The sequence below is a fragment of the Plectropomus leopardus genome, chromosome 14 (assembly GCF_026936395.1).
Source record: "Plectropomus leopardus strain MGB_pleo_1.0 chromosome 14, ASM2693639v1, whole genome shotgun sequence".
Taxonomy (NCBI): Eukaryota; Metazoa; Chordata; class Actinopteri; order Perciformes; family Serranidae; genus Plectropomus; species Plectropomus leopardus.
Window position 1 is genome coordinate 18729640 of NC_142189.1, and position 26334 is coordinate 18755973.

The 26334-nt window shown below is 39.1% G+C and overlaps 1 protein-coding gene across 1 annotated transcript; it reads left to right on the plus strand.

Annotated features, from left to right (window-relative positions):
* Positions 1-637: 637 nt before the first annotated feature.
* Positions 638-26160, plus strand: ubr1 (ubiquitin protein ligase E3 component n-recognin 1). The gene is made up of 47 exons (XM_042500440.2): positions 638-804; positions 2713-2972; positions 4994-5072; positions 5556-5666; positions 7873-8000; positions 8090-8228; positions 8361-8423; positions 9069-9192; positions 9304-9411; positions 9506-9594; positions 9686-9784; positions 9939-10096; positions 10183-10282; positions 10404-10532; positions 11902-12082; positions 12165-12217; positions 12974-13084; positions 13199-13264; positions 14136-14237; positions 14321-14384; positions 14474-14598; positions 14702-14754; positions 14845-14947; positions 15029-15077; positions 15184-15338; positions 15448-15547; positions 15667-15770; positions 15892-15972; positions 16842-17023; positions 17131-17339; positions 17461-17560; positions 18211-18363; positions 18460-18560; positions 19440-19539; positions 19620-19768; positions 19861-19916; positions 20027-20123; positions 20275-20342; positions 20537-20684; positions 21025-21109; positions 21853-21989; positions 22064-22172; positions 22275-22331; positions 22420-22497; positions 22585-22755; positions 23383-23484; positions 24795-26160. Exons 1-47 carry the CDS (start codon positions 760-762, stop codon positions 24934-24936), a joined length of 5223 nt encoding a protein of 1740 aa, XP_042356374.2. The 5' UTR covers positions 638-759; the 3' UTR covers positions 24937-26160.
* The last annotated feature ends 174 nt before the right edge of the window (positions 26161-26334 follow it).

Here is a 26334-nt window from a genome sequence, read left to right on the forward strand (position 1 = left end):
AGAGCCAAAACAATCCTTGCATTTTGATATTGTGACATACTTTGATTAACGTTTTGGATTTGTGTATCATTTGAGAATTGTGGAGAAGAAATATACTTTTTTAAAATTGATTTCTAAACCATAAGAGTTTCTGATTTTTCCATTTACATAAATGAATGTGTTTTCATACTTAACCAGTCACTGTTATTTTGACAAAATTGTAGTGAGACTGGACGTGGATAAAAAGTGTTCAATACTTTCAGGTTCCTCAAGACAAAAAAACCCATTTGTTTCATTATTTTTAACATTTGTTTTTTCAACCCCAGGCAGAAGCTACTTGATGAACAGGATTTGAAAATGTGGCTTGTTTGTTTGTACTTCAATAATAATCATAATAATGATTATTATTATAATCCAAGAGTGTATTTGCTTATTACATTTTTCAACACAACAACGTGAGACACAAAAATAGAATAGAATAATAAAAAAAAAAGATGGACTCAAAATAATAATAACATATGAAGATCTGGGTGACCACCAGGGGGCGACTCTAGCAAGAGTTGTTGTTTACAAAATTCTTGTTCTGACCAGAGACAGCAAAGATAGAAAAGACACAGGTGTTTTTCCCCCTAAACAAGTGCCCTTTTAATTAATAAATTACGGTATCCACATTTAAATATTTCTGACAACTCTTGTTGTGCTCTAATAACGTCGCAAAACGTTTCGATTACAAGTGGGACAGTCTCCTAGTGACGCCTCCTTCTTTACGGCAAATGGAATATGGCGGAGGGTGAGAAATCCCCAGACGGACTGGAGCTCAGTAAGGTATGATTTTTCAGACAGCTAATATCACTGTCAGTGGTCACCTAGCCCCTGGGACAAAACACTGAAGTATAATGTGTCAGTTTCCTTGTACAAAATAGCTCGGCCGTGTAGTTAAATGGCATCTTGCTACCAGGCTAGCATGATTAGCTCCCGTGCTAGCTACCGAACGTTAGGTTCAAATGTCCCTGCAGAGGCTGCAGCATTTACTGTTCACCAACAGCGAGTAAATGTTGCTGGTTTTACAGTCAGTACTTATTAGAGTACATAACACAGTTGAGGAAAACATGACAGAGTTGTTTTAGTATTTTATCTCCATCTTGTTGTATTTTGGTGGACGCGTTGTCTGAAGCTTCAGCATGAGTTTGCGGTTAGTTTAAAAATGTTGAGCACCATTGTCCCGACTGTTATCCGACCTCAAGCTGCTGCAACATTTTCTCGGTTATACACTGTCGTCCAAAACGTTTTTGAACGTGAAGCTGTCCTCATAGGGATTTAGATATTCACAGTTCGACACTTGTGGTTGTATTGACTTGATGCAAAACATCAAAACACAGAAATGGCAAGTTGTTGTTTGTCGTAGTTGTGGCCTATTAAATTTGCAAAACCAGCACTGTAAAATATAAAACATAGTTGATATGTAGTGCAGGCTAACTCGAGCCTCCCTGCACAGTGTGCAGCATGCAGATACATACCACCTGCTAGTATGAATGATGTTACTATCCACAATCCACAATCCACAAATATTACAATAACAATTATATATACATTTGTACATGTACAACAGCGCCATTATTGAAGCCACAGGGTTTTTCTTAAACAATTTTCTTTTAGAAAAATTCAAATTCTTGTAGGAAAATAGAATACTGCGTTCTTCCAGACAATATCAACAGATTCAAAACAAATTCAAGCTAGTATTCAAGCAAGTATTTACAATGGATAAAAATAGTTTGTGTTATTGTGTTGCTTTGGTGAATCAAAGCAGCACACAAACTAACAAGCTGTTTAAGGCAGAGGTAGACCAGTAGCTCCTGTGTTTGCTTAAATCACTGTTTTTCTGAATGGAGTCTGACATTAAAGAAAGTGGTATAAATGCTTCAGGTACCCACTGCAAATCGCTGTCTAACAGAAAGGTAAACCAGTGAAAATACTCTACTCTCAATAAAGCAGACACTCAAACTGATATTGATTTATTGAGGTGGGAGTTTTTTAGGTGGCTATCATTCATTAAATTGCTGACCCCATCCACAGTGGCGCATTGCTGAGCTTCTGTGTCAGTACTTTCCTGCTTCTCCAAGCTGGGGACGTGCCCGCTGCCATCTACTGTCGGTAATACATTAGTGGATAAGTAACTCATACCAATACTAGTAAATCCTGTTCTAACATTAAAAACTTCCCTGCCTTTGTACATGTTGCTATTAATGTAGCTGCCAGCCAGCACGGGAAGTAGCAAAGTGAAGGAGCCTAATTCAACAGAAATCAGGAAGAGGAAGTGTGACTTACTCATATTATTAAATTGATTTGTCATTCTTAATTTTGAGATAGTTTTTTGATTTTTAATGCCAGGCTGGTTGTGGTGCGCATTTTCTCAATTTTCTGAAGACAAAACAATAAAAATATAGTAGAAAAAAACCAAGATGTGATCGTAAAAAACAAGGTGCAAACTCAACAGTTAAAAGATATTAACACCAATTGCATATGGAAGACAATTGCACTTGTGATAAATTGCACTTTAGTATAAGCCTTTGAACCAAAATTTGAAGTTTAAATTGATTAGTTCGCATGGTGCCAGGGTGCCAGTGCTAAAATGATATTTATCTGTGTATCACTATGAGAACAGTGGCTTCTAAATGTGACTATAAATCATTAGGTGGAGACAGATTTGAGTAATTTCCCTCTGTTGTCTTGCAGGAATGGCTGGAGGCTGCAGACTGCAGGGCGGAGCTGTTGTGCTACCTGAAGGAGCAGGTGCCACAGATCTTCTGCCTGAAGAAAGCGTTGAAGCCTCAGGAAGAAGATGAGCTCATGCAGAGCCGACTCCTCCACCCTCTGGAGTGCTTCCTGTTTGGAGAGGATCCTCAAGAGGGTCTGGAGAAGCTCAAGCAGGGCAGCACCTCCTCCCAGCTCTGTGGACGTGTCTTCAAAGAAGGAGAGACTGTCTACTCCTGCAGGTTTGAATACATCCTCTGATCTTCTGTAAGTTATAACAGCAATAATTTAAATAGGGAGAATAAAATACGAGGTAAGTATTGGCTCCTATTAATAATTTGAGTCCTGGATGATTAATGTCAATATCCAGATGAATAACTGTTTCACTTCTTGTCAGAATTTAGACATTAAATTTGGGTATCACAAAGTGTTTTCACAGTACTCAGCCACTGTGGAGTCTGGGGTAACTTTTTATCATAATTAAGCACTATTAAACAAATAGTTTGGTCTCAACAGGTTTTAGTCTTGCAGTGGTCTAGTCCAAGGACAGCCCTGCAGTATTTAGGCTAAGTGTTAAAAATGAATAGTTTATGAAAAGACTCACTCAAGTTTCAGTATGTGGCAGTCTTTCAGTGGACACTGAATGATGGGAAATAACACTCACATACAGATGTCTACATCTGTTCTTCCATCACCACCAAAGCTGTCATTTAAGTTTTTTTTGTCAACATGAGTGGTATATAAGAAATTACTGCTAAATCCTTCCATAGTTAGGCAATAAATGTCAATGACTTATCTTAGTAGATATTCTTAATGAACAAGGTAAAGTCACTGTATTCAAATAGCGTTTATTAATATACTCTTAATAAAAAGTATATACCATGGGACAACAACATTTTTTAATAACTTGCCAAATAAAAAATGAGTGAATGCAAACTTTCAGAGCCAACAGAATGAACGTTTAAGTTTCACTTTCACTGGTCTTATCTTCTATCGCTCCGTCTGTGCCCAAAGTATGCTCTGCACTGTGAGAGTGTCATACAATGATTGTCTGAGCGGTATACATATAATTTACTAGCACTTCCAATGAATTGTCCAGCTCCAAAGTAGGAAATCTGTGGTAGGCTGCCACAGATAAATTAAATTGTGGGAAAATCTGCAGTAACAAAAATACTTTGGGGAAGTGTATCAGAGTAAAAGTGAAAGTTGAGATAAATTTGAAAATAAAGTGAAGTTCTGATAAAATACTTAAGTACTCAAATGAAGTATATTTACTTCATAACATTAAACCACTGAGAACATATATAAAACATATACAATGAGACGAAAGGTTATTTGCTATTGTCTTAAACAAGTCCTTTGTCGATAGTCTATACAATATGCAGCCAATGACATTGAATCACTAAGTTCATGTGCTATTCATGTTTACACTCAAGATTTTTCAGTAGAGAGGGAAGTAATGTTTGGTTGATGCAGGAGTTGTCTCACATAGCCAGACCTATCAACACACTTTGTTTTAGCACTGTGCCAGCACTGCAGAAAGGTCTTGCTTAACCCCATCATAATTCTGCACTATGGGGAAAAACTGCCATTGGTTGTTTGTATTTCTTTAAACAAGTCACGGTCGTCTTGGGCGGCCCTAAGCCCAGGATGCAGCGATGGTGCCCTTGCACTACAGTGTCAGGACTAAACTTGTAATAGTGGAACATTTGCACACAGGCAGGCTAGCCCTGGCATGAAAACGATTAAATCCATGTAAAAGAAAACACCATTTAAAAACACTGAAAAATGCATGTGTCCTCAAAATAAAGCCTACCTATAGGCCTAGTCCTAAAAAACTACAGACGATTTAACAGCTGAATGTGGCTCTTGCAAAACATTATTAACCAGATATCACAAAAGCTCATGTGAAGTGGAACGGATTTGTGCACTGGTCAAGTCAGTGTCACTGGGACATGCTGCTGCCAGAGTTAAAAGATGTGCCAAACCAACCCAGTCTGATAGTTACAAGTTCTGAAGTTGTTGTTTTACATAACAAACTTTGATTTTGAAAATGGTAACACGCAGATAGTAGAACGGGAGGAGAATTCAGTCTGTAATCGGCTGGCCTTAACGGACTGTCTGCATCGTTTGAGTCAGGATACAGAAGATGTCATCATCAAGTTTGTACAGTAACTACGATGGCATGTATTCAGCCTCTGATAACACACTTCTTGTTATCATTTGCTCATTCAAGTAGCAAATCCTCTTCATCTTATTGCAGGGATTGTGCCATCGATCCCACTTGTGTGCTGTGCATGGACTGCTTCCAGGATAGTGTGCACAAAAGCCATCGTTACAAGGTTGGTGTCAATATATGTTAACATTTTAATGAAATCCAACTGAGCATCTTTTTAAGTTTTTTGTTCAGTTGCTGTCTGCTTCTTGCCCCTTGGATGAACGGGTGTAGTAGAAAATCACTCATCAGTGGATTTATATAGTGAGTTTTCTAGATGGGTCCACACATCCTGAAGCATCCTAACTTTGCCCTTATCAATTACAAGTCTCCGATTTGCTATGTGCGCAGTGTGCATTAATGTTAGCTTGATTACCCTATATATACCCACTAAACTTCCGAAAAAAGCATTACATATGTCTGCATACACTAAAATCTGATTGATTAATCTCAAGTCAGTATAGGATTTGTATTTGGCTGTCCATGTTGGAACCCCAGTGTTGCATAATGATGCATTCCCACAGCTAAAACAGCTGAACAACTTAATTACTGTTGTGTTGTATCCATTACTGTCCCATAGCTACATACATATGTGCATTTTTTTCCCCAGATGCACGCGTCATCAGGCGGGGGCTTCTGTGATTGTGGGGACGTAGAAGCCTGGAAGATTGGCCCCTGTTGCTCCAAACACGACCCAGGGGCAGCCACTGCCATGGTAACGGTGAGTTATATAATAGAGCGGAAAGAGGGACGTGGGAGGGGTGTACTTGTCCCATTCTGTGTCAGTGAACCCCAGAATGCTTATTTTCCCATCTTAGTCCTGGATGCTGCTCTCTTGGCTGTGGATGTGGCTTCGGAAACGAGAAAGAAAAGCACTTTGTTGACCTGCACCGACTGAGAAAATTTATAACTAGGTTAGGAGATTGTGAGGGTGATGAAAAGCTGGTGGAAAACAGTTGTTGATGGTGAGACTGGTTGAGAGCAGTCTTTCTATGGTTGCTTAAATCCTTCTGAAGTGTGCATGAATGTATACAGTTTACAGCTGCTTTCACGAAACTGCTGCTGGGACACATTTTGATGATCAGTTGTTGTTTGTCAGGCCTTTCTTTGCTAATCACAGTGTTTGGGCTTTCCTCTGATAAGATCCTGCTCAGAGGCTTAAAGCAGGCGTACAGCTTGATGGCTCTTTGCCTGTTTCTGTAAACAGCAGGTGCTCCTTTTAACGGAGACATCACTGGCACCAGTCTGGCAGCCTGCTCTCTGTTTGTACACCAGATCTGAACCTGTGCTTAACGCGCAGTGACACATCACATGACCATCTCCACACTGAACATGGAAACCCTTCGTGCCATGTCTTTTTATTTAGATTATGGTAGACTCCAGTGCTTGTTCTCACAGACACTAGTGTAAATACACAGACTCACCATATGTTTGTTTTTGTGTTAAATTTTGGACATTTGTATGAAATACTTAGCTGCTGTGTGGAATGTTTGCTCTCAGAGGATTTGATATTAACTTCACTGGGCCAGCTGCCTGTGTAGCTTTTATTAAACAAAATATTTAGACCAGTTCCTTGTCATAGTGTAGAGTCCCTGCTGGTGGGACAAGAAATGGAGAATTAGCAACGGTTATCACAACCAATTCGGCTAAAGTAAGATAAGCTTCAGTTTCTGCAAAGTTAGATATTTGTGCCTATCATTTTCACTTGTAGCAACATATTTATCAAATCATTTTATATTTAGATTTTACTTTTACTTGCACGATTCTCTTTCCTCTTTTTTAGAGGTATTTATTAAACATTGTTAGACGCGGCCTGGAGCCTTAATTTTTATTGCCAAGGACTGCTTCCCTGTAGCTGTTGTTCACATGATCAGAATAAAAACTGGAGCCAGGGTTCATATAAGGTGCTTGAATACTTGAATTTGGCGCTCAGAATTGTAATTACTGGAATACTTTGAAAAGGTGTTTTTAACTTGCTCTTTGAAAAGTACTTGAATATATTTGAGAGGAAAGCTAGTAGATAGCTGAAGCCAAAATGTTTTGCTAGCCTGCAAAACACTCACAGTGGCGCAGTGTCAGCCATTCTTTTGCAACTGATAGTTGTATGAAGAAAACAATTTCATGAAAAAAAGTGATTGAAAAAGTGCTGAAAAGACATTGAATTTGACTTTGCCCCATTTCTATGAACTGTGCTTGAACTTGAATTTGAAGTTGACATCACAAACACATGATACTTAGTTGTCACAAAAGTAATGCTTTTGTGAAAGAGGAATGTGTGCTGTTCATTAACCAGTTGATTAAACATTGCTGCGTAGGTAGTCAGCACCAGAAATACTAAACTTATTATTAAAATGAAAATTTTATTGGTATACACATTTAACTTTTATGTTGACATTATTTGCATTGAAGTGTTATGCCTGTCTAGTCACATGTTGCTTTATAAAAGACGAGCATCTGTAAGCTACTTATGGCCATAATATGTCTTAAAAAAACAACAAAAAACACGAGGAAAAACATGTCATGTCTTAAGTGAGTTGTTGTGTGCAATTTTCATAATGCATGTTGCAAAGTGCCCAACATTTCACGTGCACTTTAAATATGGTTTGGTTACTAAAAAATGTGATTTAATGATTTTCAAATGGCTCTTATTATATACATGACTTTTTAGACAATGTTTAACCTTAAAGATTAAATTGTGCTCAATTCTGATTCTTATCTGATTGTTTTCTTACTTTTAGAGTAGTCGACTAGTCTGAGTTTAAACTTTGGTTTACACTTCACAGATATTAGTTGAGATATGAAATAATAGGAACATATTTACTGTTAAATTAAAGATAATGTTTCTAGTGTGTTGCTTTCAGAGTAAGAGACCTCCTGAAAGTGTTATTGTGCTCAAAAATGTCAATCCTGTGTCTCATTTTGTGCAGGATGAGTGTGTGTTGGAGCCAGAGCTATATGAGCGTGCTGAAAAGCTGTTTCGGATACTTCTGCAGTACGTCACAGATTTCTTGGTGTGGGAGGAGAACTTTGAGCTGTCGGCTGAACTCCAGCCCCCGTACGTCTTTTCTCATCACATGCAAATACATTAATCCATATGTAAAGCACTCCGCTTAACTTTGACAGAGTATTTCTCCATCCATTCAGGACAAAAGACAATGCATACTACTGTGTACTGTACAATGATGAGCACCACTCGTACGACCACGTGATCTACACCCTGCAGCGTTCTGTTAACTGTGATCAGGCTGAAGCACAGACACACACAGCACTTATTGACAAAGAGGTACTACTTGTTTTTTTTTCGCATGACTCATGGATTTTCCATTACAGTACTGTCATGTCAAGGTTAATAATTTCACTCATCATATCCATTCCAGATTATGACATTTTGTAATTATTGTGAACTGTTGCACAGGGTCGACGGGCAGTAAAGAGAGGAACCCTTCGTTCTTGCCAGCAAGCAAAAGATCTCATCAGGGTAAACACCAGCGACTCTACATCAGTTTAGAAAATTAGAATAATATGAAGACCTAACGCAGTTTTGCATTTCTAATGCCTCATTTCTACTGCATGTTTCGGCTTGAATCAACTCAACTCTCTCTTGCTATCAGATCCTTTTCTCCATTTTGTTTTGCACTGTGGGTAGTAAACCCTTAATGTGGGCGGGAGTATCAGCTGATCAGCATAGCAATGTCAATCAGTGGTCTTCAGTGTTTTAACTTCAGTCATTTATTTGTTAGGATTTTACTGATACTACCTCTCTTATTGATACTCCTTATTCACCTCAGTAAATTTGTTTTTGTCATCAGTGACATCGACGGTGGTCTCCTGAAACATGCTCCAGACTCTGATTGGCTCGATTTCTTGCATCACTTTTGGCTTGTGTCGTATTTTGTTTACATATCTATGACCTAAACGAGATGGCTGCGAGGTCGCACCTCCCAAACATAGGCTCAGCTAGTTTGAAACTTTGAGCGAGGTGGTACCAAATAAGTACCAGGCACTATTCACAACTTTTACTTGCAGAAAACCAAAAAAGAGTTATTTTAAGTTGAATAGAGCCGTGCCATGCAGTGGAAATGTTGCCTACGTGAGCTCTAACTTTTTCATTGCTGTGTTGCAGTCCAATTCTGAGCAAATATCCCTGCAGCCACTACGCGTAGAGATCCTTCATGCAGCAGTAATGGCTCATCAAACTTTTGTCCTGCGCCTCGGCTCCTGGTTCCAAAAGATCATCGGTTATTCAGGTTGCTGACATCATTGCTAAAGCTGTATTTATTGATTGTGCACATTTGAAGTGTACCATCAAGCTGTCCAAACATGTCATGTAACTGGAAATGTGTGTGTGTCTTGTGCAGTGGGCTTCAGGCATGCCTTCTGTCAGGTGGCATTAGAGACCAGCACAGAAGGAGACAGGCCTTGCCTCATCAGCAGACTCATGCTGCATGATGGCAGGATGTACAAAGGCAAGAAGCTCCGAGCTTGATTTTCAGTACAAGCTTAATCTCAACTTGATTTCACATGACACTAACATGAAGGTTTTTTTCTTATTTCCTCAAGGAGCTCGCAAAATAGTACATGAACTGATTTTCTGTAGCATGCTAATGGAGACAGAGTTCAAGAGGCTTTTTGCAATTGAGTTTACAAAGGTAAAAGAGTGAATGTTGCATAAAAAATTGAATTTTTATGCAAGTCTTATACTTGCTTCAATTAATGCATACACCATCTTTGTCTTTTCAGCACTATAAGCAGCTGCAAAAGGACTTCATAGTTGATGATCATGAGAGGAGTATATCCATCACTGCTCTATCTGTGCAGATATTCACTGTACCCACATTGGTAAGTGGTGTTTGTTATTAGGGCAACAGTACAGATATTGTGTCACAGTCCGGTAAATGTTACATATCTGTAATATTTGTGTGTCTTTAAGAAGATTTCATATATCTCTGCCTTAACATCCATCTCTGTCCTCACGCTCCTGTTCATGTTCTAGGCCAGACAGCTCATAGAAGAGGGCAATGTCATTAAAGTGATAGTTGGTACAGTCATGGAGTTGCTGCGTGAACATCTGGATGACAACAATCGCTTCTTCTTCCTCGGCTACAACTCTGACAAGTTTGCACGCATTCAGGTCATCTTCCACGACCTCAGGTCATTAACAAGAGCAACAACTTTAATAAACTCTTCTTTCCTTCCTTTGTTTGGTCTTTATCTAACATGTAACTTCTCTCTCTCAGGTATATTCTGATCAGTAAACCCTCAATATGGACCCAAGAGCTGCGAAGAGAGTTCATGGAGGGGTTCAAAGTCTTTCTTGGGCTTCTCAAATGCATGCAGGTAATAATTAACTCGACCCTGACTCATCCTTTAGCTGGTCTTTTACATTAGGTTGCAGTAACTTGACAAACCAGATTTAATTCAAATTTAATAAATCCCGGCCTTCTTTCTCTTTCATTAGGGTATGGAGGAGGTGAAGCGCCAGTTTGGTCAACACATTGCGGTAGAGCCAGAATGGGAGGCTGGCTTTTCTCTTCAGATCCAGCTACGCCACATTCTTGCTATGTTTCAGGACTGGTGTTCCTCTGATGTGAGTTGTTGTGCGAATGGTCCATCAAACAAAAGAGTCGTACCACAAATAGATGGAGCATAACTATAAACCCCCTCTTAAACCGGGGCGCTCGACAGAAAAAACAGTTGCATGTTATTTTCAAGCCATAATTCAGCGAAAGGTTTTGCGTTGTCGTCATGGTAACCAGAGATCCCATGGTTTTTCATGCTCTGAGGTCTATTTTTCTCACATTTAGTGAAGCATAATATGTAAAGCTATTAATCCAGTAAAACATGAGGAAATGGGCTTGATTTCTTTCAAAGAAATGTTTTTATTACTTTGTTTTTTCTTTTTGCTTTTCAAGTTGAGGGGGTTTCGTTTGCAAAAACCTTTGGCTTCTTGATCGTCCCGACACATTTCTTGTTTTAATTCATGTGGATTTTATGCAGTTTTTAATTGTGTGCAAATGAACTAAGTAAATAAGAAGAAATTACCTCAAAATTAACAAGAAATTAACTAAAAAATAAATTCACCTGGAAAAATAGAAAAAAAAAGTCAAAAACAAAAACCAAAGAGGGAATGACCTAAAAATAGTGCATAAAAATAATAATACTCTTGTAACATAATTTTAAATAAATAATTATGATCATGATAAATACAATTTTCTGGACATTTCCCCCAGCTTTTTTAAAATCTATATATTTTTGCATCTATTATTTATCTCTAATTTCTTGCAATTCACTGGATTTATTTTATCTTTTTGCCACGTTGCTTATTGCCTTTTCAAAAGAAATCAAAATGTTTTGCTTAGGGTCCAAAGGTTTTGTTACTTGTGAAAGGCATCTGTTTGCAGCACAAGAAAAGTGACATTGATCCAGTTTTCAAAAGGTTAAAATCACACAAATAACAACGTATTTTTATTAATTGATCAGCCTCATGTTTGTCTTTGAGCAGTAGATCTCCCTCACTCGCTATGGTGGGCAGTGAAATAACATTGATTAATCAATAAATTGCATCTCATGGAGATGAGATGAAAAATATTTAGCTCAGTAAATATCTGCCGTCAGTCAGCCTGGTGAAGGCAGTTTAGTCGGCCGCTGTCCTCTCAGCTGCTGGGGCTGCTGCTGACAGATGGCTGCTTCTGTGGACAAAGATGCTGAAAGCTGGTCGCAGTTGATGTTGATTGAAAACTACTATATCCACGGCAACGTTGGTAACACTACCCAATCATATTGTGCAACAAAATACGAAGGTGTGTGACATGAAAGGAAAGTGTCGAGTGACATTTTTTCTGTTTAAAAGCGCCCTACCATAAATAAGCCTTTACGTGAAATAGGGCAGAGAAGAGGAGTAAGAGAAGAGGAGGAGTGAGTTGCTGTCATCAATCATTGCTTGTTTGCCCCCTCAGGAGGAGATCTTGCTGCTTGCATTTAAAGAGTGCCACAAAGTCCTGATGCAGTGCAATAACCAGCCCTTCCACAGGGAGCCCACTGACTACTACATGTGCAAGCACATCCTCCATGTTCGTCCATACAAAGTGTCTCAGGAGCCTGTCAGCATACATCTTCCCATCTCCAGGCTACTGGCGGGTAGGAGAACTAATATTGGAGACTCTCATTGATTTATTTGTAGTTAGTGTGAACTTACTACCTTCTACATTGTTATCCGTAGGTTTGTATGTACTTCTGTGCAGAACAGGGGCAGTCGAGCGTCTGGATGATCCTGTAAGTTTCATAAAATATTGAAATGTTTACAAAGATACTGTTTCCAGTATTTAGTGTGCTGTGTTGTTGTGTCCATTGAGTGAACAGTGTTAAAGCAATACTTTACCCACAAAATGGTCATTTGTTAATCGGTTAGTTATGCTGTGCTATGTTGAATTTGTGAGGAGAATTTTGTTTTGATCGCATGCCACCCCAGTGAACATATTGATTAATGGATGGGGACCACGTGTAACTACAGCAAAAATATCTCAAAACATTTATTTACAAACTTGCAAACTTATTCAGTTTAATGCAAGCCTCTAATATCCAGACCAATGCTCAGTACTTACAAAATACATTCATTTTGCTAAAACATTACTATTCAAAACTGAACTTAAAGTGAAACTATGCTTTCTTCAAAGCCAGACGCCAATGCTAAGTTTTTTTTTTTTGTTGTTTTTTGTGAAAATCGATGTTTATGGGAAGCACTGAGCATACAACTGAATAATTGAGACTTACATCATACTGCACAAGTTTTGGGAGAGTTTAACAGATGTTTTAATATATTTCTGCTGTTGGTGAACGTGGTTCCTGTTCAGTCAATAAATAACTATGTTTGCTGTTTTGTGTGGAGCTGTTTTGTGCAAGTTTTTTTAATGAATTTAAGGAAACACAACATGACTAATTGATTGACAAGTCGTCATGTTCTGGATGAAGTATTCCTTTTACTTCCACTGGTGGCATTAGACAGTAAAGGTTTCTCTCCGTCTGTTGCAGGAGAGCTTGGACCACACCCAGCTGGCCGAGCATCCTCTGCGCTGTGTGGTGCTTGCTGCACAGGTCTCAGCTGAAATGTGGCGAAGAAATGGGCTTTCATTGGTCAGCCAGGTATACTACATTATTTGACTGTTCAAGGCATTGCTTTTATTCTCTATCCTCTCTGTTATTTATTCCATTAATAAATGAAAAGTAAATGTAATTGTTGTTTTGCACGTCTTGCAGGTCTACTACTATCAAGATGTAAAATGCAGGGACGAGATGTACGACAAGGACATTCTCATGCTTCAGGTTTGATGCAGACACTGACTATGTTTACATGCATAAAATATTCTGTTTATTTCCTTTATTCTGAAAAAGACAATATTTCTATGAAGCTGTTTACATGGCTATAGAAAATGAATATTCCACTCATATTCCTATTTACATGCAGCCGTGGATACTCTGATTAAAATGCTCTAACATTTCGTTTATCACATTAGCATAAGGAGAAATGGAACAGCTAGAGTTGCTCGTGCCATTTTTCTTGTTTGAATTACAATAGGATTTACTAGTTTTTCAATAGTGGCAGAGTTGTTTGACTGTACAACACAGCCACCCCCTTTCATTTCCTCTACCACCTTCTTTAAAAAGGTTGGTGTTGGTATAATTGCATTTATCCAAAAACCTGTTGATTTCCAAGTTTTTCATGAAATTTGAAAGTAGGCGTATTTCTTCTTGCAACCAGAAATATGGCTTTTTGTTGGGCATACATTTCTACCACAGCCTTTCAAACTTTTGGTTTGTGGACAACAGATCAATGACAACATACAGAGCTGACCATAAACAAGCAAGAGGCTGTGTGTAGTAAACAGCGGTAAAAACAACAGCTGAAGATGCTTATTCAGAATGTGCTGTGTATACGCCCAAAGATTGCTCCTAAAATTAATTTGGCTTATCCCATATGTCTTTATGGGAAAATGTTGCATTCATAGTAAGTCCTAATTTGGAATAATAAATAATATAATAAAACTAAGAATATTTTATTATTCAGAATAATAGTGGGCTATTCGTGTACATGTGAGAACGTCTTAATTTTTCTCATGCTCTTATGCTTCACCTTTTTATACTACATATACACAATGTGGTGATATATGACTTCCTTTGCACAAATTGTTTACAGATAGCTGCTTCCAAAATGGACCCCAATCACTTCCTCATGCTGGTCCTGTTGAGATTTGAGCTCTTTGAGTACTTTAATGGAAGTTGCTCAAGCAAAGACCAGGTAAGCACCTCCAACAATCATTCACAATAAAAGTTGTGCCACCCAATTTTCTACTGAGAGATGAAATCCAACTCACTTCACAGGACGAACTGATACAGTGGAACCGTTTGACAGAAGAGATGCTCTACCTCCTTATCGTCATCATCGGTACAGTGTCAAATTCTAGTGGTCAAACTTGGGATGTTAGTTTAGTACTACTAACCATACTGTAGTGTTGACCAGTGTTGTGTCTCCAGGTGAGCGCTACGTTCCCGGTATCAGTCATGTGACCAAAGAGGATGTGACAATGAGGGAGGTTATCCACCTGCTGTGCATTGAGCCCATGGCTCACAGTAGCCTCGTCAAGGGTCTGCCAGAGAATGTAAGTCACAAATACTGTCTAAATTATTCATTTAAAGTTGGTTTCTTAGTTTTTGCAAAGGAATAATTGTTTAAGATTGAGTTTGAAACATTTTCTTTTGTAGGAGAGCCATGAAACAGGCCTGGAGACTGTCATTACCAAAGTTGCCACCTTCAAGTATGTAAAGACTTTTGAGGAGCTTATGAGTTTTATCTTAATAGTCATTTCAGAGTGTGTATAATTGGTCTATTGTGCCTCTGTTTTTAGGAAACCAGGTGTTTCAGGGCATGGATTGTATGGAGTAAAAAAAGAGCGTCTGGTAGAATTCAACCCTTTCTTCTACCACTATTCAAGATCACAGCACAGCAAGGTAATGTGGCTTTACAGCACAAGTTTAAGTTTTTACTTAACTTTTGTCAAATATTTTATTCTTATTTTTCACTGTTTGCAGGCAGAAGAATCTCAGAAGAAGCGAAGGACTCAGGAGGGCAATGATAAAGGTGATCAACATCTTTGCGTCTGTGTAGCTCCAAGATGTGACAGATGTTTGTTCCATTTGCTAATAGAACAACTCCTTCTAACATTTCCCTCGGTTTGTGTTGTCAGCTCTGCGTCCACCGGTGCCCCCGCCCTTCTGCCCAAATTTCTCCAGCATAGTGCGGCTGCTCTGCTGCGACATCATCATCCACATCCTGAGGCGCGTCCTGCAGAGAGCTGCAGAGGACCGCTCCACTCATTGGACAGAAGCCATGATTCAGAGGGTACGCATTATTTTTTTTTCCTTTACAGAGTCTACCTTGCTCAGCTTTTGCCTTTTATTATTCAAACCACACAAACTGAAGTAACAAAATGTATGCATTGACCACACAGGCCCTGCACTTGATAGGTCAGGCATTGCTTGAAGAGAAAACACAGCTTGAGGATAGCAATGTGGAGGAAGTGACTTTTGACTTCAGCCTCAAGGCTCGCAGTGAGTGAAAACTAATTATTTTGTGTGTATTTTTGTAAGTACTAATATAATTTTCATTATAGTTCTCACACTCACACAAATTTGGGTTTGAGACATAAATGTCTCCTCTGTTCTTTCAGGAATCGGTTCAGAACACGGCAAGTCAGTGTTCCTGTTGTTGTCTAAGATCAAAGCTGTTCCTTCCCTTGAAGCTCAAAAAGACATGGTCAAGTGGGTTCTGCAGGTAGGCTACTCAATTAGCCAGTTTTTATTCTGCATTTTTATCACATAACACTTCCTATCATTTTTACAGACTGTTGCATTTGTTTTTCAGTTAACCATTTAATATGAATGTTTTTTGCCAGATGTTTGAGATTGTCAAGTGCCTTAGAGAGAACTGCAGTCCAACGGCCTCCATGAGTGTGGATACAACCAAGCCAGAGGAGGTAAAAGAACAATGAATCATGAATTTTAAAGATATTCATTTAGCAATACACAATCCATTTGCTTGCAATATTTTGGGGTTCTGAACTATCAAAGTGAATGTGAGCAACTGCGATTTTGTGAAGAGGGCTCTGGGCTGAGTTAACTGGAACATTTTGTGATTGAATGGGTACAGACTAAATAATAAATTGCAGAAAGTGTTCTTCCATCTCTGCTAGAAATTGTAGCTGTAACTCCAATATTAGGGCAGAGTCATCAAGAAATGCAAAAAATAAAATTTTACCAAAATACCAAATATACAGTCCCCTTGTCACTGCAGAAATATGAAGCCAAAATAACCTGCATATGGGGGCCGCTGTCTTGAAATGGTGAGGTCATATGAAGCCAGAGTCTGCACAGTAGCGATCAGGAAGTAGAGCCTCAGTATCACATTTCTGCCCATACGACCGTCCAACCCAGTCGCAAGCAGTGCCGCTAATGGTGAGCACACTGATTGGCAGAAGCAGCTTTCAGTCATGTCATAACCTCTTTTATTAGAATCAAATAACTAATTAAAATCAAACTTGTCAAACACGAACACTTGTATATTTGGGTCCCTGAAAAAGTCATGGAGAAGTTTGAAACCTGTGTGACCTGTACCGGAGCAAGCCACCAGGGGGAGATCAAAATGTTTTGGCTTCACTTTTCAGGAGCTGTCATCCCAGTGACCACTAATTTCCATTCATTTTGTCTCCCAGTTGTATCTGTGTTCAGGGTGCCAAACACACAATAAAACTGTTATGAAATTGTAAAAAAAGCAAGTAAAACATAACCGCATTATGTATCTTCTCCGCACTGATTAGTTTTGCTGTCTGACTTGTTATTACTCCAGAGTGCTCAAGACAAAGAAAAAGCTGAGCGTAAAAGGAAGGCAGAAGCAGCCAAACTCCACCGGCAGAAGATTATGGCCCAGATGTCGGCAATGCAGAAAAACTTCATTGAGTCAAACAAGATGCTGTATGAGAACATGCCGGAGAGCGGGACCCAGGGAGAGCCGGTTACAGATACTCAGAGGTGAGGAGGACCATTTAGAATACAAAAATATTGATGTTTGTTTTACTGTCTGGAAATCAAGCTCTTAAGCAGACTAACTTGGCCGATTCTTGTGTTCATTCCTCTAGCTGTGCGATGGAGCAGAAGGAGCTGTGTGTAGCCATCGGGCCCAAACGTGGGTCCTCTCCAGCTGAGAGGGAGGTGCTCACCTGCATTCTTTGCCAGGAGGAACAGGAGGTCGTAGCGCAGGCTCCAGCCATGGTATTGACTGCGTGCGTCCAGAGTTCCACAGTGCTGACTCAGTGCAGAGGGAAGATACCGACCAGTAGAGCAGATGGTCAGTCTCCATTCATTGATCATTTCATTGTTAATAACTGTAATGTAAAAAAAAAAAAAAAAAAAAAAAATTAGACTATGATGCATCTGACTCAAATGTGTACTGTTCTTATCTCTCAAAGGGGCAGGGACATCATATCCCCTTTTCATGCCTCCTGAACTGGCAGTTGGGACCCACACTGGCAGCTGTGGACATGTCATGCATGCCACATGTTGGCAAAAGTGAGTTTTTATAAGAACAGATGTGCTGATAATTAGGGATGATCTCTGAAATTAGTATCGGGGTTGATCAAGCCATTTATAGGCTACCTATATTGGGCCCGATCCAATTCTTTGTTTTACGTCATCTGTTGCACAAGTCTTTTTACTGAGAACAGCAATGATGAGTAGAGCTGTTTTTAACTCTACAACTCTGTCTCCTCTCCACCCTGCCTGTGTGAAACAACACACGCCATAAATGACTTTTTTTTTTTCAAACTTAGGTTTTATTATTTTCTATATATTCAGTACATAACAAACATAGATAGTGTCAGAGAGACGGAAATAACATTGATATCGTCAGGATGTCCATCTTTTTAAATTCTGATTGTTGTATGTGCGCGAGTCTTTCCATGTTAAATATCTCATCAACAATGTCCAGCCAGTTTTCCAGAGTAGGCTAGTCCTCCTGGCAGCATCTCCTGGTGATTGCCTTCTTAGTTGCGGCAATTAGAAATTTAACCAGATATTGGTCTTCATGTTAGACGTTGTTCGGTGTAAAGTTTCCCAAAAAAAAGTACATCAGATGTCTTTGGTATTTCATAACCTAACATGCCGTCCACTAGAAGGCACGAATGATTTACCATTTAGGTGTTTATCTCTGTGTTTTTCAGATATTTTGAGGCTGTTCAGAATATGACCAGGAACCGGCTCCATGCTGAGCTGATCATCGACCTGGAAAACGGGGAGTACTTGTGTCCTCTGTGCAAGTCTCTGTGCAACACCGTCGTCCCTCTCATCCCATTTGAACCACTAACATTTAACTAGTAAGTCCAGTCCACTGTCTTCAGGCCAATCTGCAATGGATCGCTAGTTGTATAAATGTGTAATAAGTTATTTGAATATTTGTTTCCTGTGTGCAGTGAAAATGCAGAGATAATCGGACAGCATTTGACCCTGCCTCGCTGGATTCAGATCATCACAGCCAGGATTAAAGGACTCAAGTCAGTCACTCAGGATAATGGTAAGACATCAACATACAATGATTCCATATCTTTGGTTGCTTGAACAGAAGTGGCACAGGAAACGGCATGTGGCGTTGCTGTTGTGTGTTTGAGGTTTTAGGTTTAGCCGCTGTGTCTCTTTGCCCTGTTTGTGTCAAACTGATCAATCAATTGAAGACATGCACAAAACAATATTATATATAAATGCAGAGCATCATGTAACCTGGCAGACTGGCATGTTAATTGTGTTTGATATGTCAGTATGCTGCTATTGTGAAGTCAACACTGCAGTTGCTTCATAGTAAAAGCCATAATTACAGTTAGGTCTGTGTGGAACATAAGTCTTTTTACATTTGAAGCTTCTATTGAGGTTTTTGAATGACGCTTCGAATGTCTGTTGTCATATTTCATAATGTCATCATTCCTAAACAAACAAAAAACTCATTTTGAATAGTTTTTTTTTCTTTCAGATTACTACAGGGGGTACGTGAGATTTAAAAAAAAATCGTAATCATAAAATAATTATACTACATTACATTTAAGAAAAAGAATTGCAAATTTAAGTTTGGTTAGCTACATTTTATATTAAATATTCTGATTTTTAATGCATCTTTAACTGACTTAAACTTCTGTAAACTGCAGTAAATTGCCAACAGTGGCAACAAATGGAGTCATGTTTGTATTAACATTTGTTCACTGTGTAATTTTACCAAAAATGTTTTGCACTGTTCAGAGGGTACTTTGCCAAAAAAATAATTTAAAAGGGTTACATTATTAAATCGTTAAGAACCTTGGTGTTAGATTGCTGACCTCTCTGTTAATATGCAAAGGATTAATAATGTGCCTCGCAGCTTGTAATGTTTGAGTTGAAATAATTGATGATTCTCTCTCTCATGCAGATTGCAACACAGAAGGCAGTAGTGTTGATGTGGACACGGGGCTGTGTGGAGAGGGCCAGCCAGACTTTAGATCCATTCTCAGTTATGGCGTACAAGAACCGTAAGTGAAACTGTCCAGTGTCCAAGTGTCTGTTTCCCATAGCGCAGCAGTTTGAATTCTCTGCGGCTGGTTGTTTTTAGGAGGAAGTTCTCTGACAGCATAGTGGAGATGCTGGTTGTTTGCGCCACCACAGTCCACAGAGTGGGGCTGCAGACGGCACCAAATGAGCTGTGTCCACGCGTGCCCCTTATGGCTTGGAATACATGTGCCTTCACTATTCAGGCCATAGGTACAGTAAGAGTTGGCTTATTATGTAAATCTTCTCCTTTATACATGTTATTGCAATTCTTTTTATGAAACTATGATTACATGTCTTCACAGAAAACATATTGCAGGAAGAGGGCAAGCCACTCTTTGGGTCATTACAGAACAGACAGGTTGGATACCCCATGACGAATTAACAGCTGTCACACATGATGAATGTGATGTATAATGGTTTGTGTTTAACTTGATCAGAAATCAGTTTTTGAAATACCTTTCTTTTTAGCTTGCAGGTCTGAAGGCAATTGTTCAATTTTCAGCCGCTCAGAGACTTAAGAGCTCGCAGGCTGTCATTCAAAGGCACTTCGCCGACATGTTGGGGGGTATGTGGTCATTTAAGAATACATGCATTCATATGTAATTGGACAGGCTTCTTCTATGTAAAGCATATTGTGAATTCCTCGCTGTATGAAAGTTGCTCTATACTGTGTTATCCATTTACCGAGTGGTTCTAAGCGTGATTTCTTTCCCCAGTCTTGTTACCGGTCATGGGCAGAAAGAAAAGTCCTTCGATTCTGGAGGTGGACTTCTTCCATCTTTTGGTAGGTTCTGTCTAAAGGGACAGCTCTGTTGAAAATGATGAAACTATTGATGTATGCTTTCATAAAACATTTAATGAATTAGTATCACATTTTATAATAATTCCTCTTTAAGTTTCCTCTAATTTAAAACTTGTACTTGCATTTATTGACCAGCTAGAATTTGCATTTTTTGTTAACGGGGTGTATGTCGTCAGGTGGGGTTGGTTTTGTCTATACCTGCACTGTATCAGGAGGAGGCTGTAGACTTACAGCCATCTGCTGTCAGCTCCGCCTACAACCACCTGCACATCCTGCATCTGGTCACCATGGCTCACATGCTGCAGGTCCTCCTTTCCTCTACAGGTAAGAACAGCAAAATGTGCAAACTTTTTTTGTGCAAAGATTTGTTTTCATCAACAGATGCTCAAATTACAAAGCAAATGCAGTTCCACAAATGCATCAAGTTTCCATTCATGCATTTGAAAATATTATTTTAAAAGTACAAAGTTTCTTACCAAAAACAAAACAAAAGAAGCAACAAAAACAAACAAAAAAAAAACACTCACTAGGGATACTACTATATAAATATATATACATGGAAGATGTACTAACACTGAATGTACAAACTGTTTTGTTTGCTGAACTACTTTAGAATGCTGTACAGTAACAAAGATGAATAAATAATGGTGTCATTTCTACCTAGATTTTCCTGCAGTAGCTGGAGAGGAGACAGAGGAGGGGAGAGCAGCTGCAGAAATGTACACCACGGTGTCACAACACACTGAAAGGTAAGAGTGTTTCTCAGCATCCCATCATTTTTCAGGCAAAATATATGCAAAGAATTTTCTCTCTCTGTTTAACATTTGTATGTGATTAAAAAACATCAGTTATCTTTTAAACTGAAGGTTAATGGGGTCCACTCTCCCTCTTTACTGAATGAGAAAATTAAAAAAAAAACTAACAAAACTTATAAATGCATTCAATAACATGACTGAACTCTATGGAAACACAGAAAGACAGACGTACGTGCTCCATTTTGCCACATCCTCTTTCATAACTAATGAACAGGTTGTGAAAGTGTTTGTGAGGTTTTTGTTCATTTAAACATCAAAATGGCAGCTCTTAACAAAAAAAAAACCCCAATATTAAACACTTATAAACAGCCATTGCTAACACTGCCCTTCTGGTATTGAAATAACTTTTTTTTCTCCACGAAATATAAACTGCATGTCTAGTTTTACTCTCAGCACCCATGCTCCTCCATTAACACAGTTTATAGACATTTTCACTGAGTGCGGGGAAAGTTTGATGTAGCAGGCAGAGCAGGATGGTGAGTTTTATTAGCCCGCATCATCGTTACACTTGAGAGCTATTGACCTCGCCTGTTTGTTATTGAAACAAACGCCCTCTCAGTCGAGCTCCAAGTTTCCTCCTGTCAATGCTGTTTCCATGCTGCACACTGAGAGATGTACTCGGTAATGTGGACCGCCCTGAGCTTGTTTGACAGATTGTTCTGTGTTTTGCTCTGTAGACTGACTCCAGATGTGTCCGGCAGCTCTGTGGCAGAAAGAGTGAAGACAGGAATCCAACCTTTCCTGCGCTGCGCTGCTCTCTTTTTCAATTGCCTTACAGGAGTAAATCCTCCAGAGGAGCTTTTTAATACTGCAGGTAGGTGAAATACTGTGTTTTTGTAAAATTGTGAATATGATGATTAAATAAACTGACATTTTGTGTCTTTGCAGTTACCTCTCAAGGACAGATGGAGGCGCTGTGCAGCTACTTGGCACTACCCTCCAATGTGTTCCAGCTCTTCCAGGAGCACAGAGACACTGTTACTCCACTGCTGCAGAGGTAGGTGATAAACACTTAGACAAGGTCAGTGTATTTTATCAATGACCGTTTCATATTTACTGGAGAGGTGAGCAGTTTTATGACAGTTTTTTTTCTTTTTAGGTGGTGCGGGAGCCCAGCTGTAACCAAAGCCCTGAAAGGCAAAACTCAGACAGTCAGGTAGACTTTGGCCTTTGTATTCCACCAGTGCACATTTTATTTTGTAACGAAAATATTCTAATAATCAAACAATAAACTATTTCTCCAGATACCCGAGGAGAAGGAATCGTTTGATCGATCTTCCCGAGGATTATAGTTCTCTCCTCAATCAAGCCAGCCATTTCCAGTAAGCGGGGAAATCTTTTTAATCACCACCTTAAAGTGGGAAAAGAGATGTTAAAACGCACTTGTCTCCTCTGTACTCTGTCCTCAGGTGTCCCAAGTCTACAGATGATGACAGGAAGCATCCGACCCTGTGCCTGTTCTGTGGGGCCATGCTGTGCTCTCAGAGCACCTGCTGTCTCAGCCAGCTGGATGGGGAAGATGTGGGAGCGTGCACCGCCCACGCTGCTACCTGTGGTGCTGGAGTGGGCATGTTCCTCAGGTGGGTCAATTCAAGGCCTTATAGGGATCAAGATATTTATTTCTATGCCTCTGCAACAGCCGTTACTGGAGGCATTATGTTTTTGGGCAAAGAGCGTGGTTTTTAGTTAACATTGCAGGGGGTACATATCAAACGGGGTTTCAGTGTCCTCCACCTGAAAATTTTGAGCATCAAACATTTAATTTTCTGCAACCTGGTGAAGTGTATGCTTTGCTTTACTAGGTTATGATGTGAGTGTCTTGATTTTGTTCTGCGTCTTTCATTCTAAATATTGAGGGGGACATATCCGCTAGGTCCACCCTAAATCTACACCAATGTTTCAGTTTGTCTGTTTTGCCATCTGTTTCTCAGTAATGCCTTCAAATTTGGCACAAAGGCCCACTTGGACTCAAGGATGAAGTGTTTAGATTTTAGTAGTCACAGGTCACTGTGACCCCAGGAAAATGGTTTCTGGCCAAAACTCAAGAAATCGTACAGTAATTGTTAAAAAAAAAAGAAAAAAAAAGTCTATTAGGATGAAGTGATAACATTTTAGATCTATATGAATAAATATGAATTCACTTTGAATTGCATTGATTCTTGTTTGAAATGTGCTTTAAAAATAAGGTTGGATTTTTATGTTGACAGGATAAGAGAGTGTGAAATAATACTCATGGCCAGTAAGACTCGAGGAAGCACATATCCTGCTCCTTACCTGGACGATTATGGAGAAACTGATCCTCACCTCGGGTAAGAATCGCAGCTTTTTTGCAGGTGCTGAATGGCTTTTACTCCTGCTTAGAATTGCAAATTTAGACAGATTGATATTGCCTCCTACAGGCAAATAAGTAAAAGCTGCTGCAATTTTAACACCTCCACCACCTGCAGACAGTTTTACACAAAAAAGCAGGTGTGACACTCATTGTGTTACAAACCTGCAGTTGTATAATAATTGCTGGGCCTGGTGCTTTTCATCAACTACACCATACGACCTTGTTTGAAAAGATGTAAATTTCAGATTTGGAGCAAGGGTACATTAAACATTTTTTTAAAAAATTTTATCAAAGGAATACTTCATCCACAAAATAACAATTTTTAAATCAAGTTGTCATACTGTGTTATCTTGAATTTGTAAAGAAAACTTTAATTGGTTGGAATTTATTGGAATAATGTGGGACCACATTCAACAACAGCAAAACCATATGAAAACATCTGTTTACACAAAAACCCTTACTGTTTAAAATTAAAAAATATTGTGGTCCCCAAGCAATCAGTTAATCACTTTTACACTGCCTATTCAAGGGGAGAACCTTGCACCGCTCTGCCGTATCACCTTTCAGTATCAAAGGTACAGTAGCAGAACAAGGGGACAGAGTTGTCGCGCCTTTAAGCCGGTAATAACAGTGCCAAAACAAGGTCTGTTGTAAAGCCTCCTGGGAACTCCTTACCCTCAGAGCAGGGGAGATCATCCACCATATAATGGGGACAGTTAATTATTGTTTTTGCCATGTCATGCCATGTTGTAAGTCACACTAGAGGCAGATGTTTTTGCATTAAGCGTTAAGCCTGTCATGCCTCTTTTAATTTTGCGATGCCGGCATGCTCTCTGAAATCACCACGGAGCAGCACGATGCCACTGTTACTTGGTTCTGTGTAAAAATGCAAAGGCGGCTAAAAGAAGGGACTGCAGCGGCCCTATAGTGCGGTCTCTGTTTTAAGGGAGCTATTATATTTGTCATTTTCTGTTCAGACATGCAAGAAAAAACAAATCTTTCTTCACAAATTCAAGGTGGCATGGCATAACTAATTGATGTAATAATGGTAATTTTGTGGTAGAAGTATTTCTTTAAGTCAAATTTTAGTGCTGAAGAACAAAAGACATGCTGTCCTACTTAGCAAAAGTCTTCCAATAAAGCCTTGCAAAATTTAATATCATTTAACAATGCTGTCACTAAAAACAAAAAAATTATTATGTTTCATCAAATGTTTTGTGTTTTTCTTGGACAAACCCTTATAAGAAAATGAACGGTAAATCAAACCCTCTGTCTTTTTATTTGTAGAAGGGGCAATCCATTGCATCTTTGCCCAGAGCGCTACAGGAAGCTGAACCAGCTGTGGCAGCAGCATTGCATCCTGGAGGAAATCGCCCGCAGCCTAGAGGTGGTCAATGTTATGTTTGCTTTTGAGTGGCAGATGTTGTGATGATTACTCCAGCTGTGTTGGACGGGAGGTAAAGAGCACAGCCATAGAGCACAATCTGCTCCAGTGCTCCTAAGGCACACACACTCACTCACACACAAAAACAAACAAACAAACAAGCATCCTATAATCAAAGGAGGCCCGAGCAGCCAATCCCTCCCTGATGAACCCCTGCTGGAGTCTAGAGAGATGGGACAGTTAAAAGAGGGAGAATAGTGGAGGGTATTGAATAATGAGCAAACCTAAGTCGCCTTTTTTTAATTTGATTGTCTGCTGTGACAATGAGTTTCTGCTAGAGTTGAATTGCAAAGAGGCTCACTCAAATAAACACGAACATCAGATACACACTAACACGCTTCAGTTATCTGTTCATATATTTGATTTCTCTCCTCAGTCATGCTGTGAATTTTCTGCGTTCTGTTTTGGTGTTAGAAATTATAATTTGTCATAAGTTATAAAGGTTGAATTATGCTGTTTTGGAGGGTACATTTGGAAATGTTTAGGCACGGTCAGAGATCTCACACATTTTTGCTTTTGCCCATTAATTATATGGACTGTCCAAATGACAGAGCCACATCCTGCTGTCTCCTTTACCCACTTGAGATGCATATGTTATGGATAAGACATTTATAGAATATATATTATCTTCAAAGTTGTATTAAAACAAATTCAGTGTTCAGAGATAAATTAACTGTAACCTGCTTCCATGACTTCCTGATACAGATGCGTTATTAATGCAATTATAAGCAGAAATTTTGACTCTTTAAAGTTCTCTGAATATTTCAGCCACAGTTAACATTTATTGTGACAATATGAAAGCATTGCTATCATACTATATGCTGTGCTATTAAATGCCCTTTTACAAAAAAAACTATTTGGCCCAAGTGATTATGATTCTCAGATATCCATTGTGTGTTTGTAGTTATAAAAATCTATTGCGGGACCATTTTGCTTGACAGATTGTTAGTCACTCAGCACCACCATATACCCAAATTTGAATTTAAGCAACAAAAGCAAAAACAACTAAGTATTATATTTAAGAAGGAAATGTACTTTTTATTGAAAGAAAGCCAATGTAGTATATATCTTTTCAGTTACCCCCTTCAATATTGCTCAGCCTTTTCAGGAAAATGTGTGAATATAAAATGTCCTCCTTTTTGTGTTGTTTGACATACTTCATGACTTCCAGGTTATGGAAATAAAGACATTAGCTGATATACAGATAAACTGCTCCTGTGCACTCAGTCTATCTTAGTACACTATAATATCTAATGTGTTATCGGACTCGATTTTTTTTCATTATAAAGGATTAAAAATCTCCTCTCATTGCTCATCCATAAAATAGATTTATTTTGCTTCATCAATATTGTGTCATCAGTGAAGTGAGAGCCCCCAGATGAG

What these genes read in the sequence shown, in the direction of transcription:
- ubr1 (XM_042500440.2), top strand. Translation starts at nt 760, where the DNA reads ATGGCGGAGGGTGAGAAATCCCCAGACGGACTGGAGCTCAGTAAG. An exon ending in CAGCCACTGCCATGGTAACG is followed by an intron (nt 5,667 to 7,872) that starts GTGAGTTATATA and finishes CATTTTGTGCAG; the next exon opens with GATGAGTGTGTGTTGGAGCC. An exon ending in TATTCACTGTACCCACATTG is followed by an intron (nt 9,785 to 9,938) that starts GTAAGTGGTGTT and finishes TTCATGTTCTAG; the next exon opens with GCCAGACAGCTCATAGAAGA.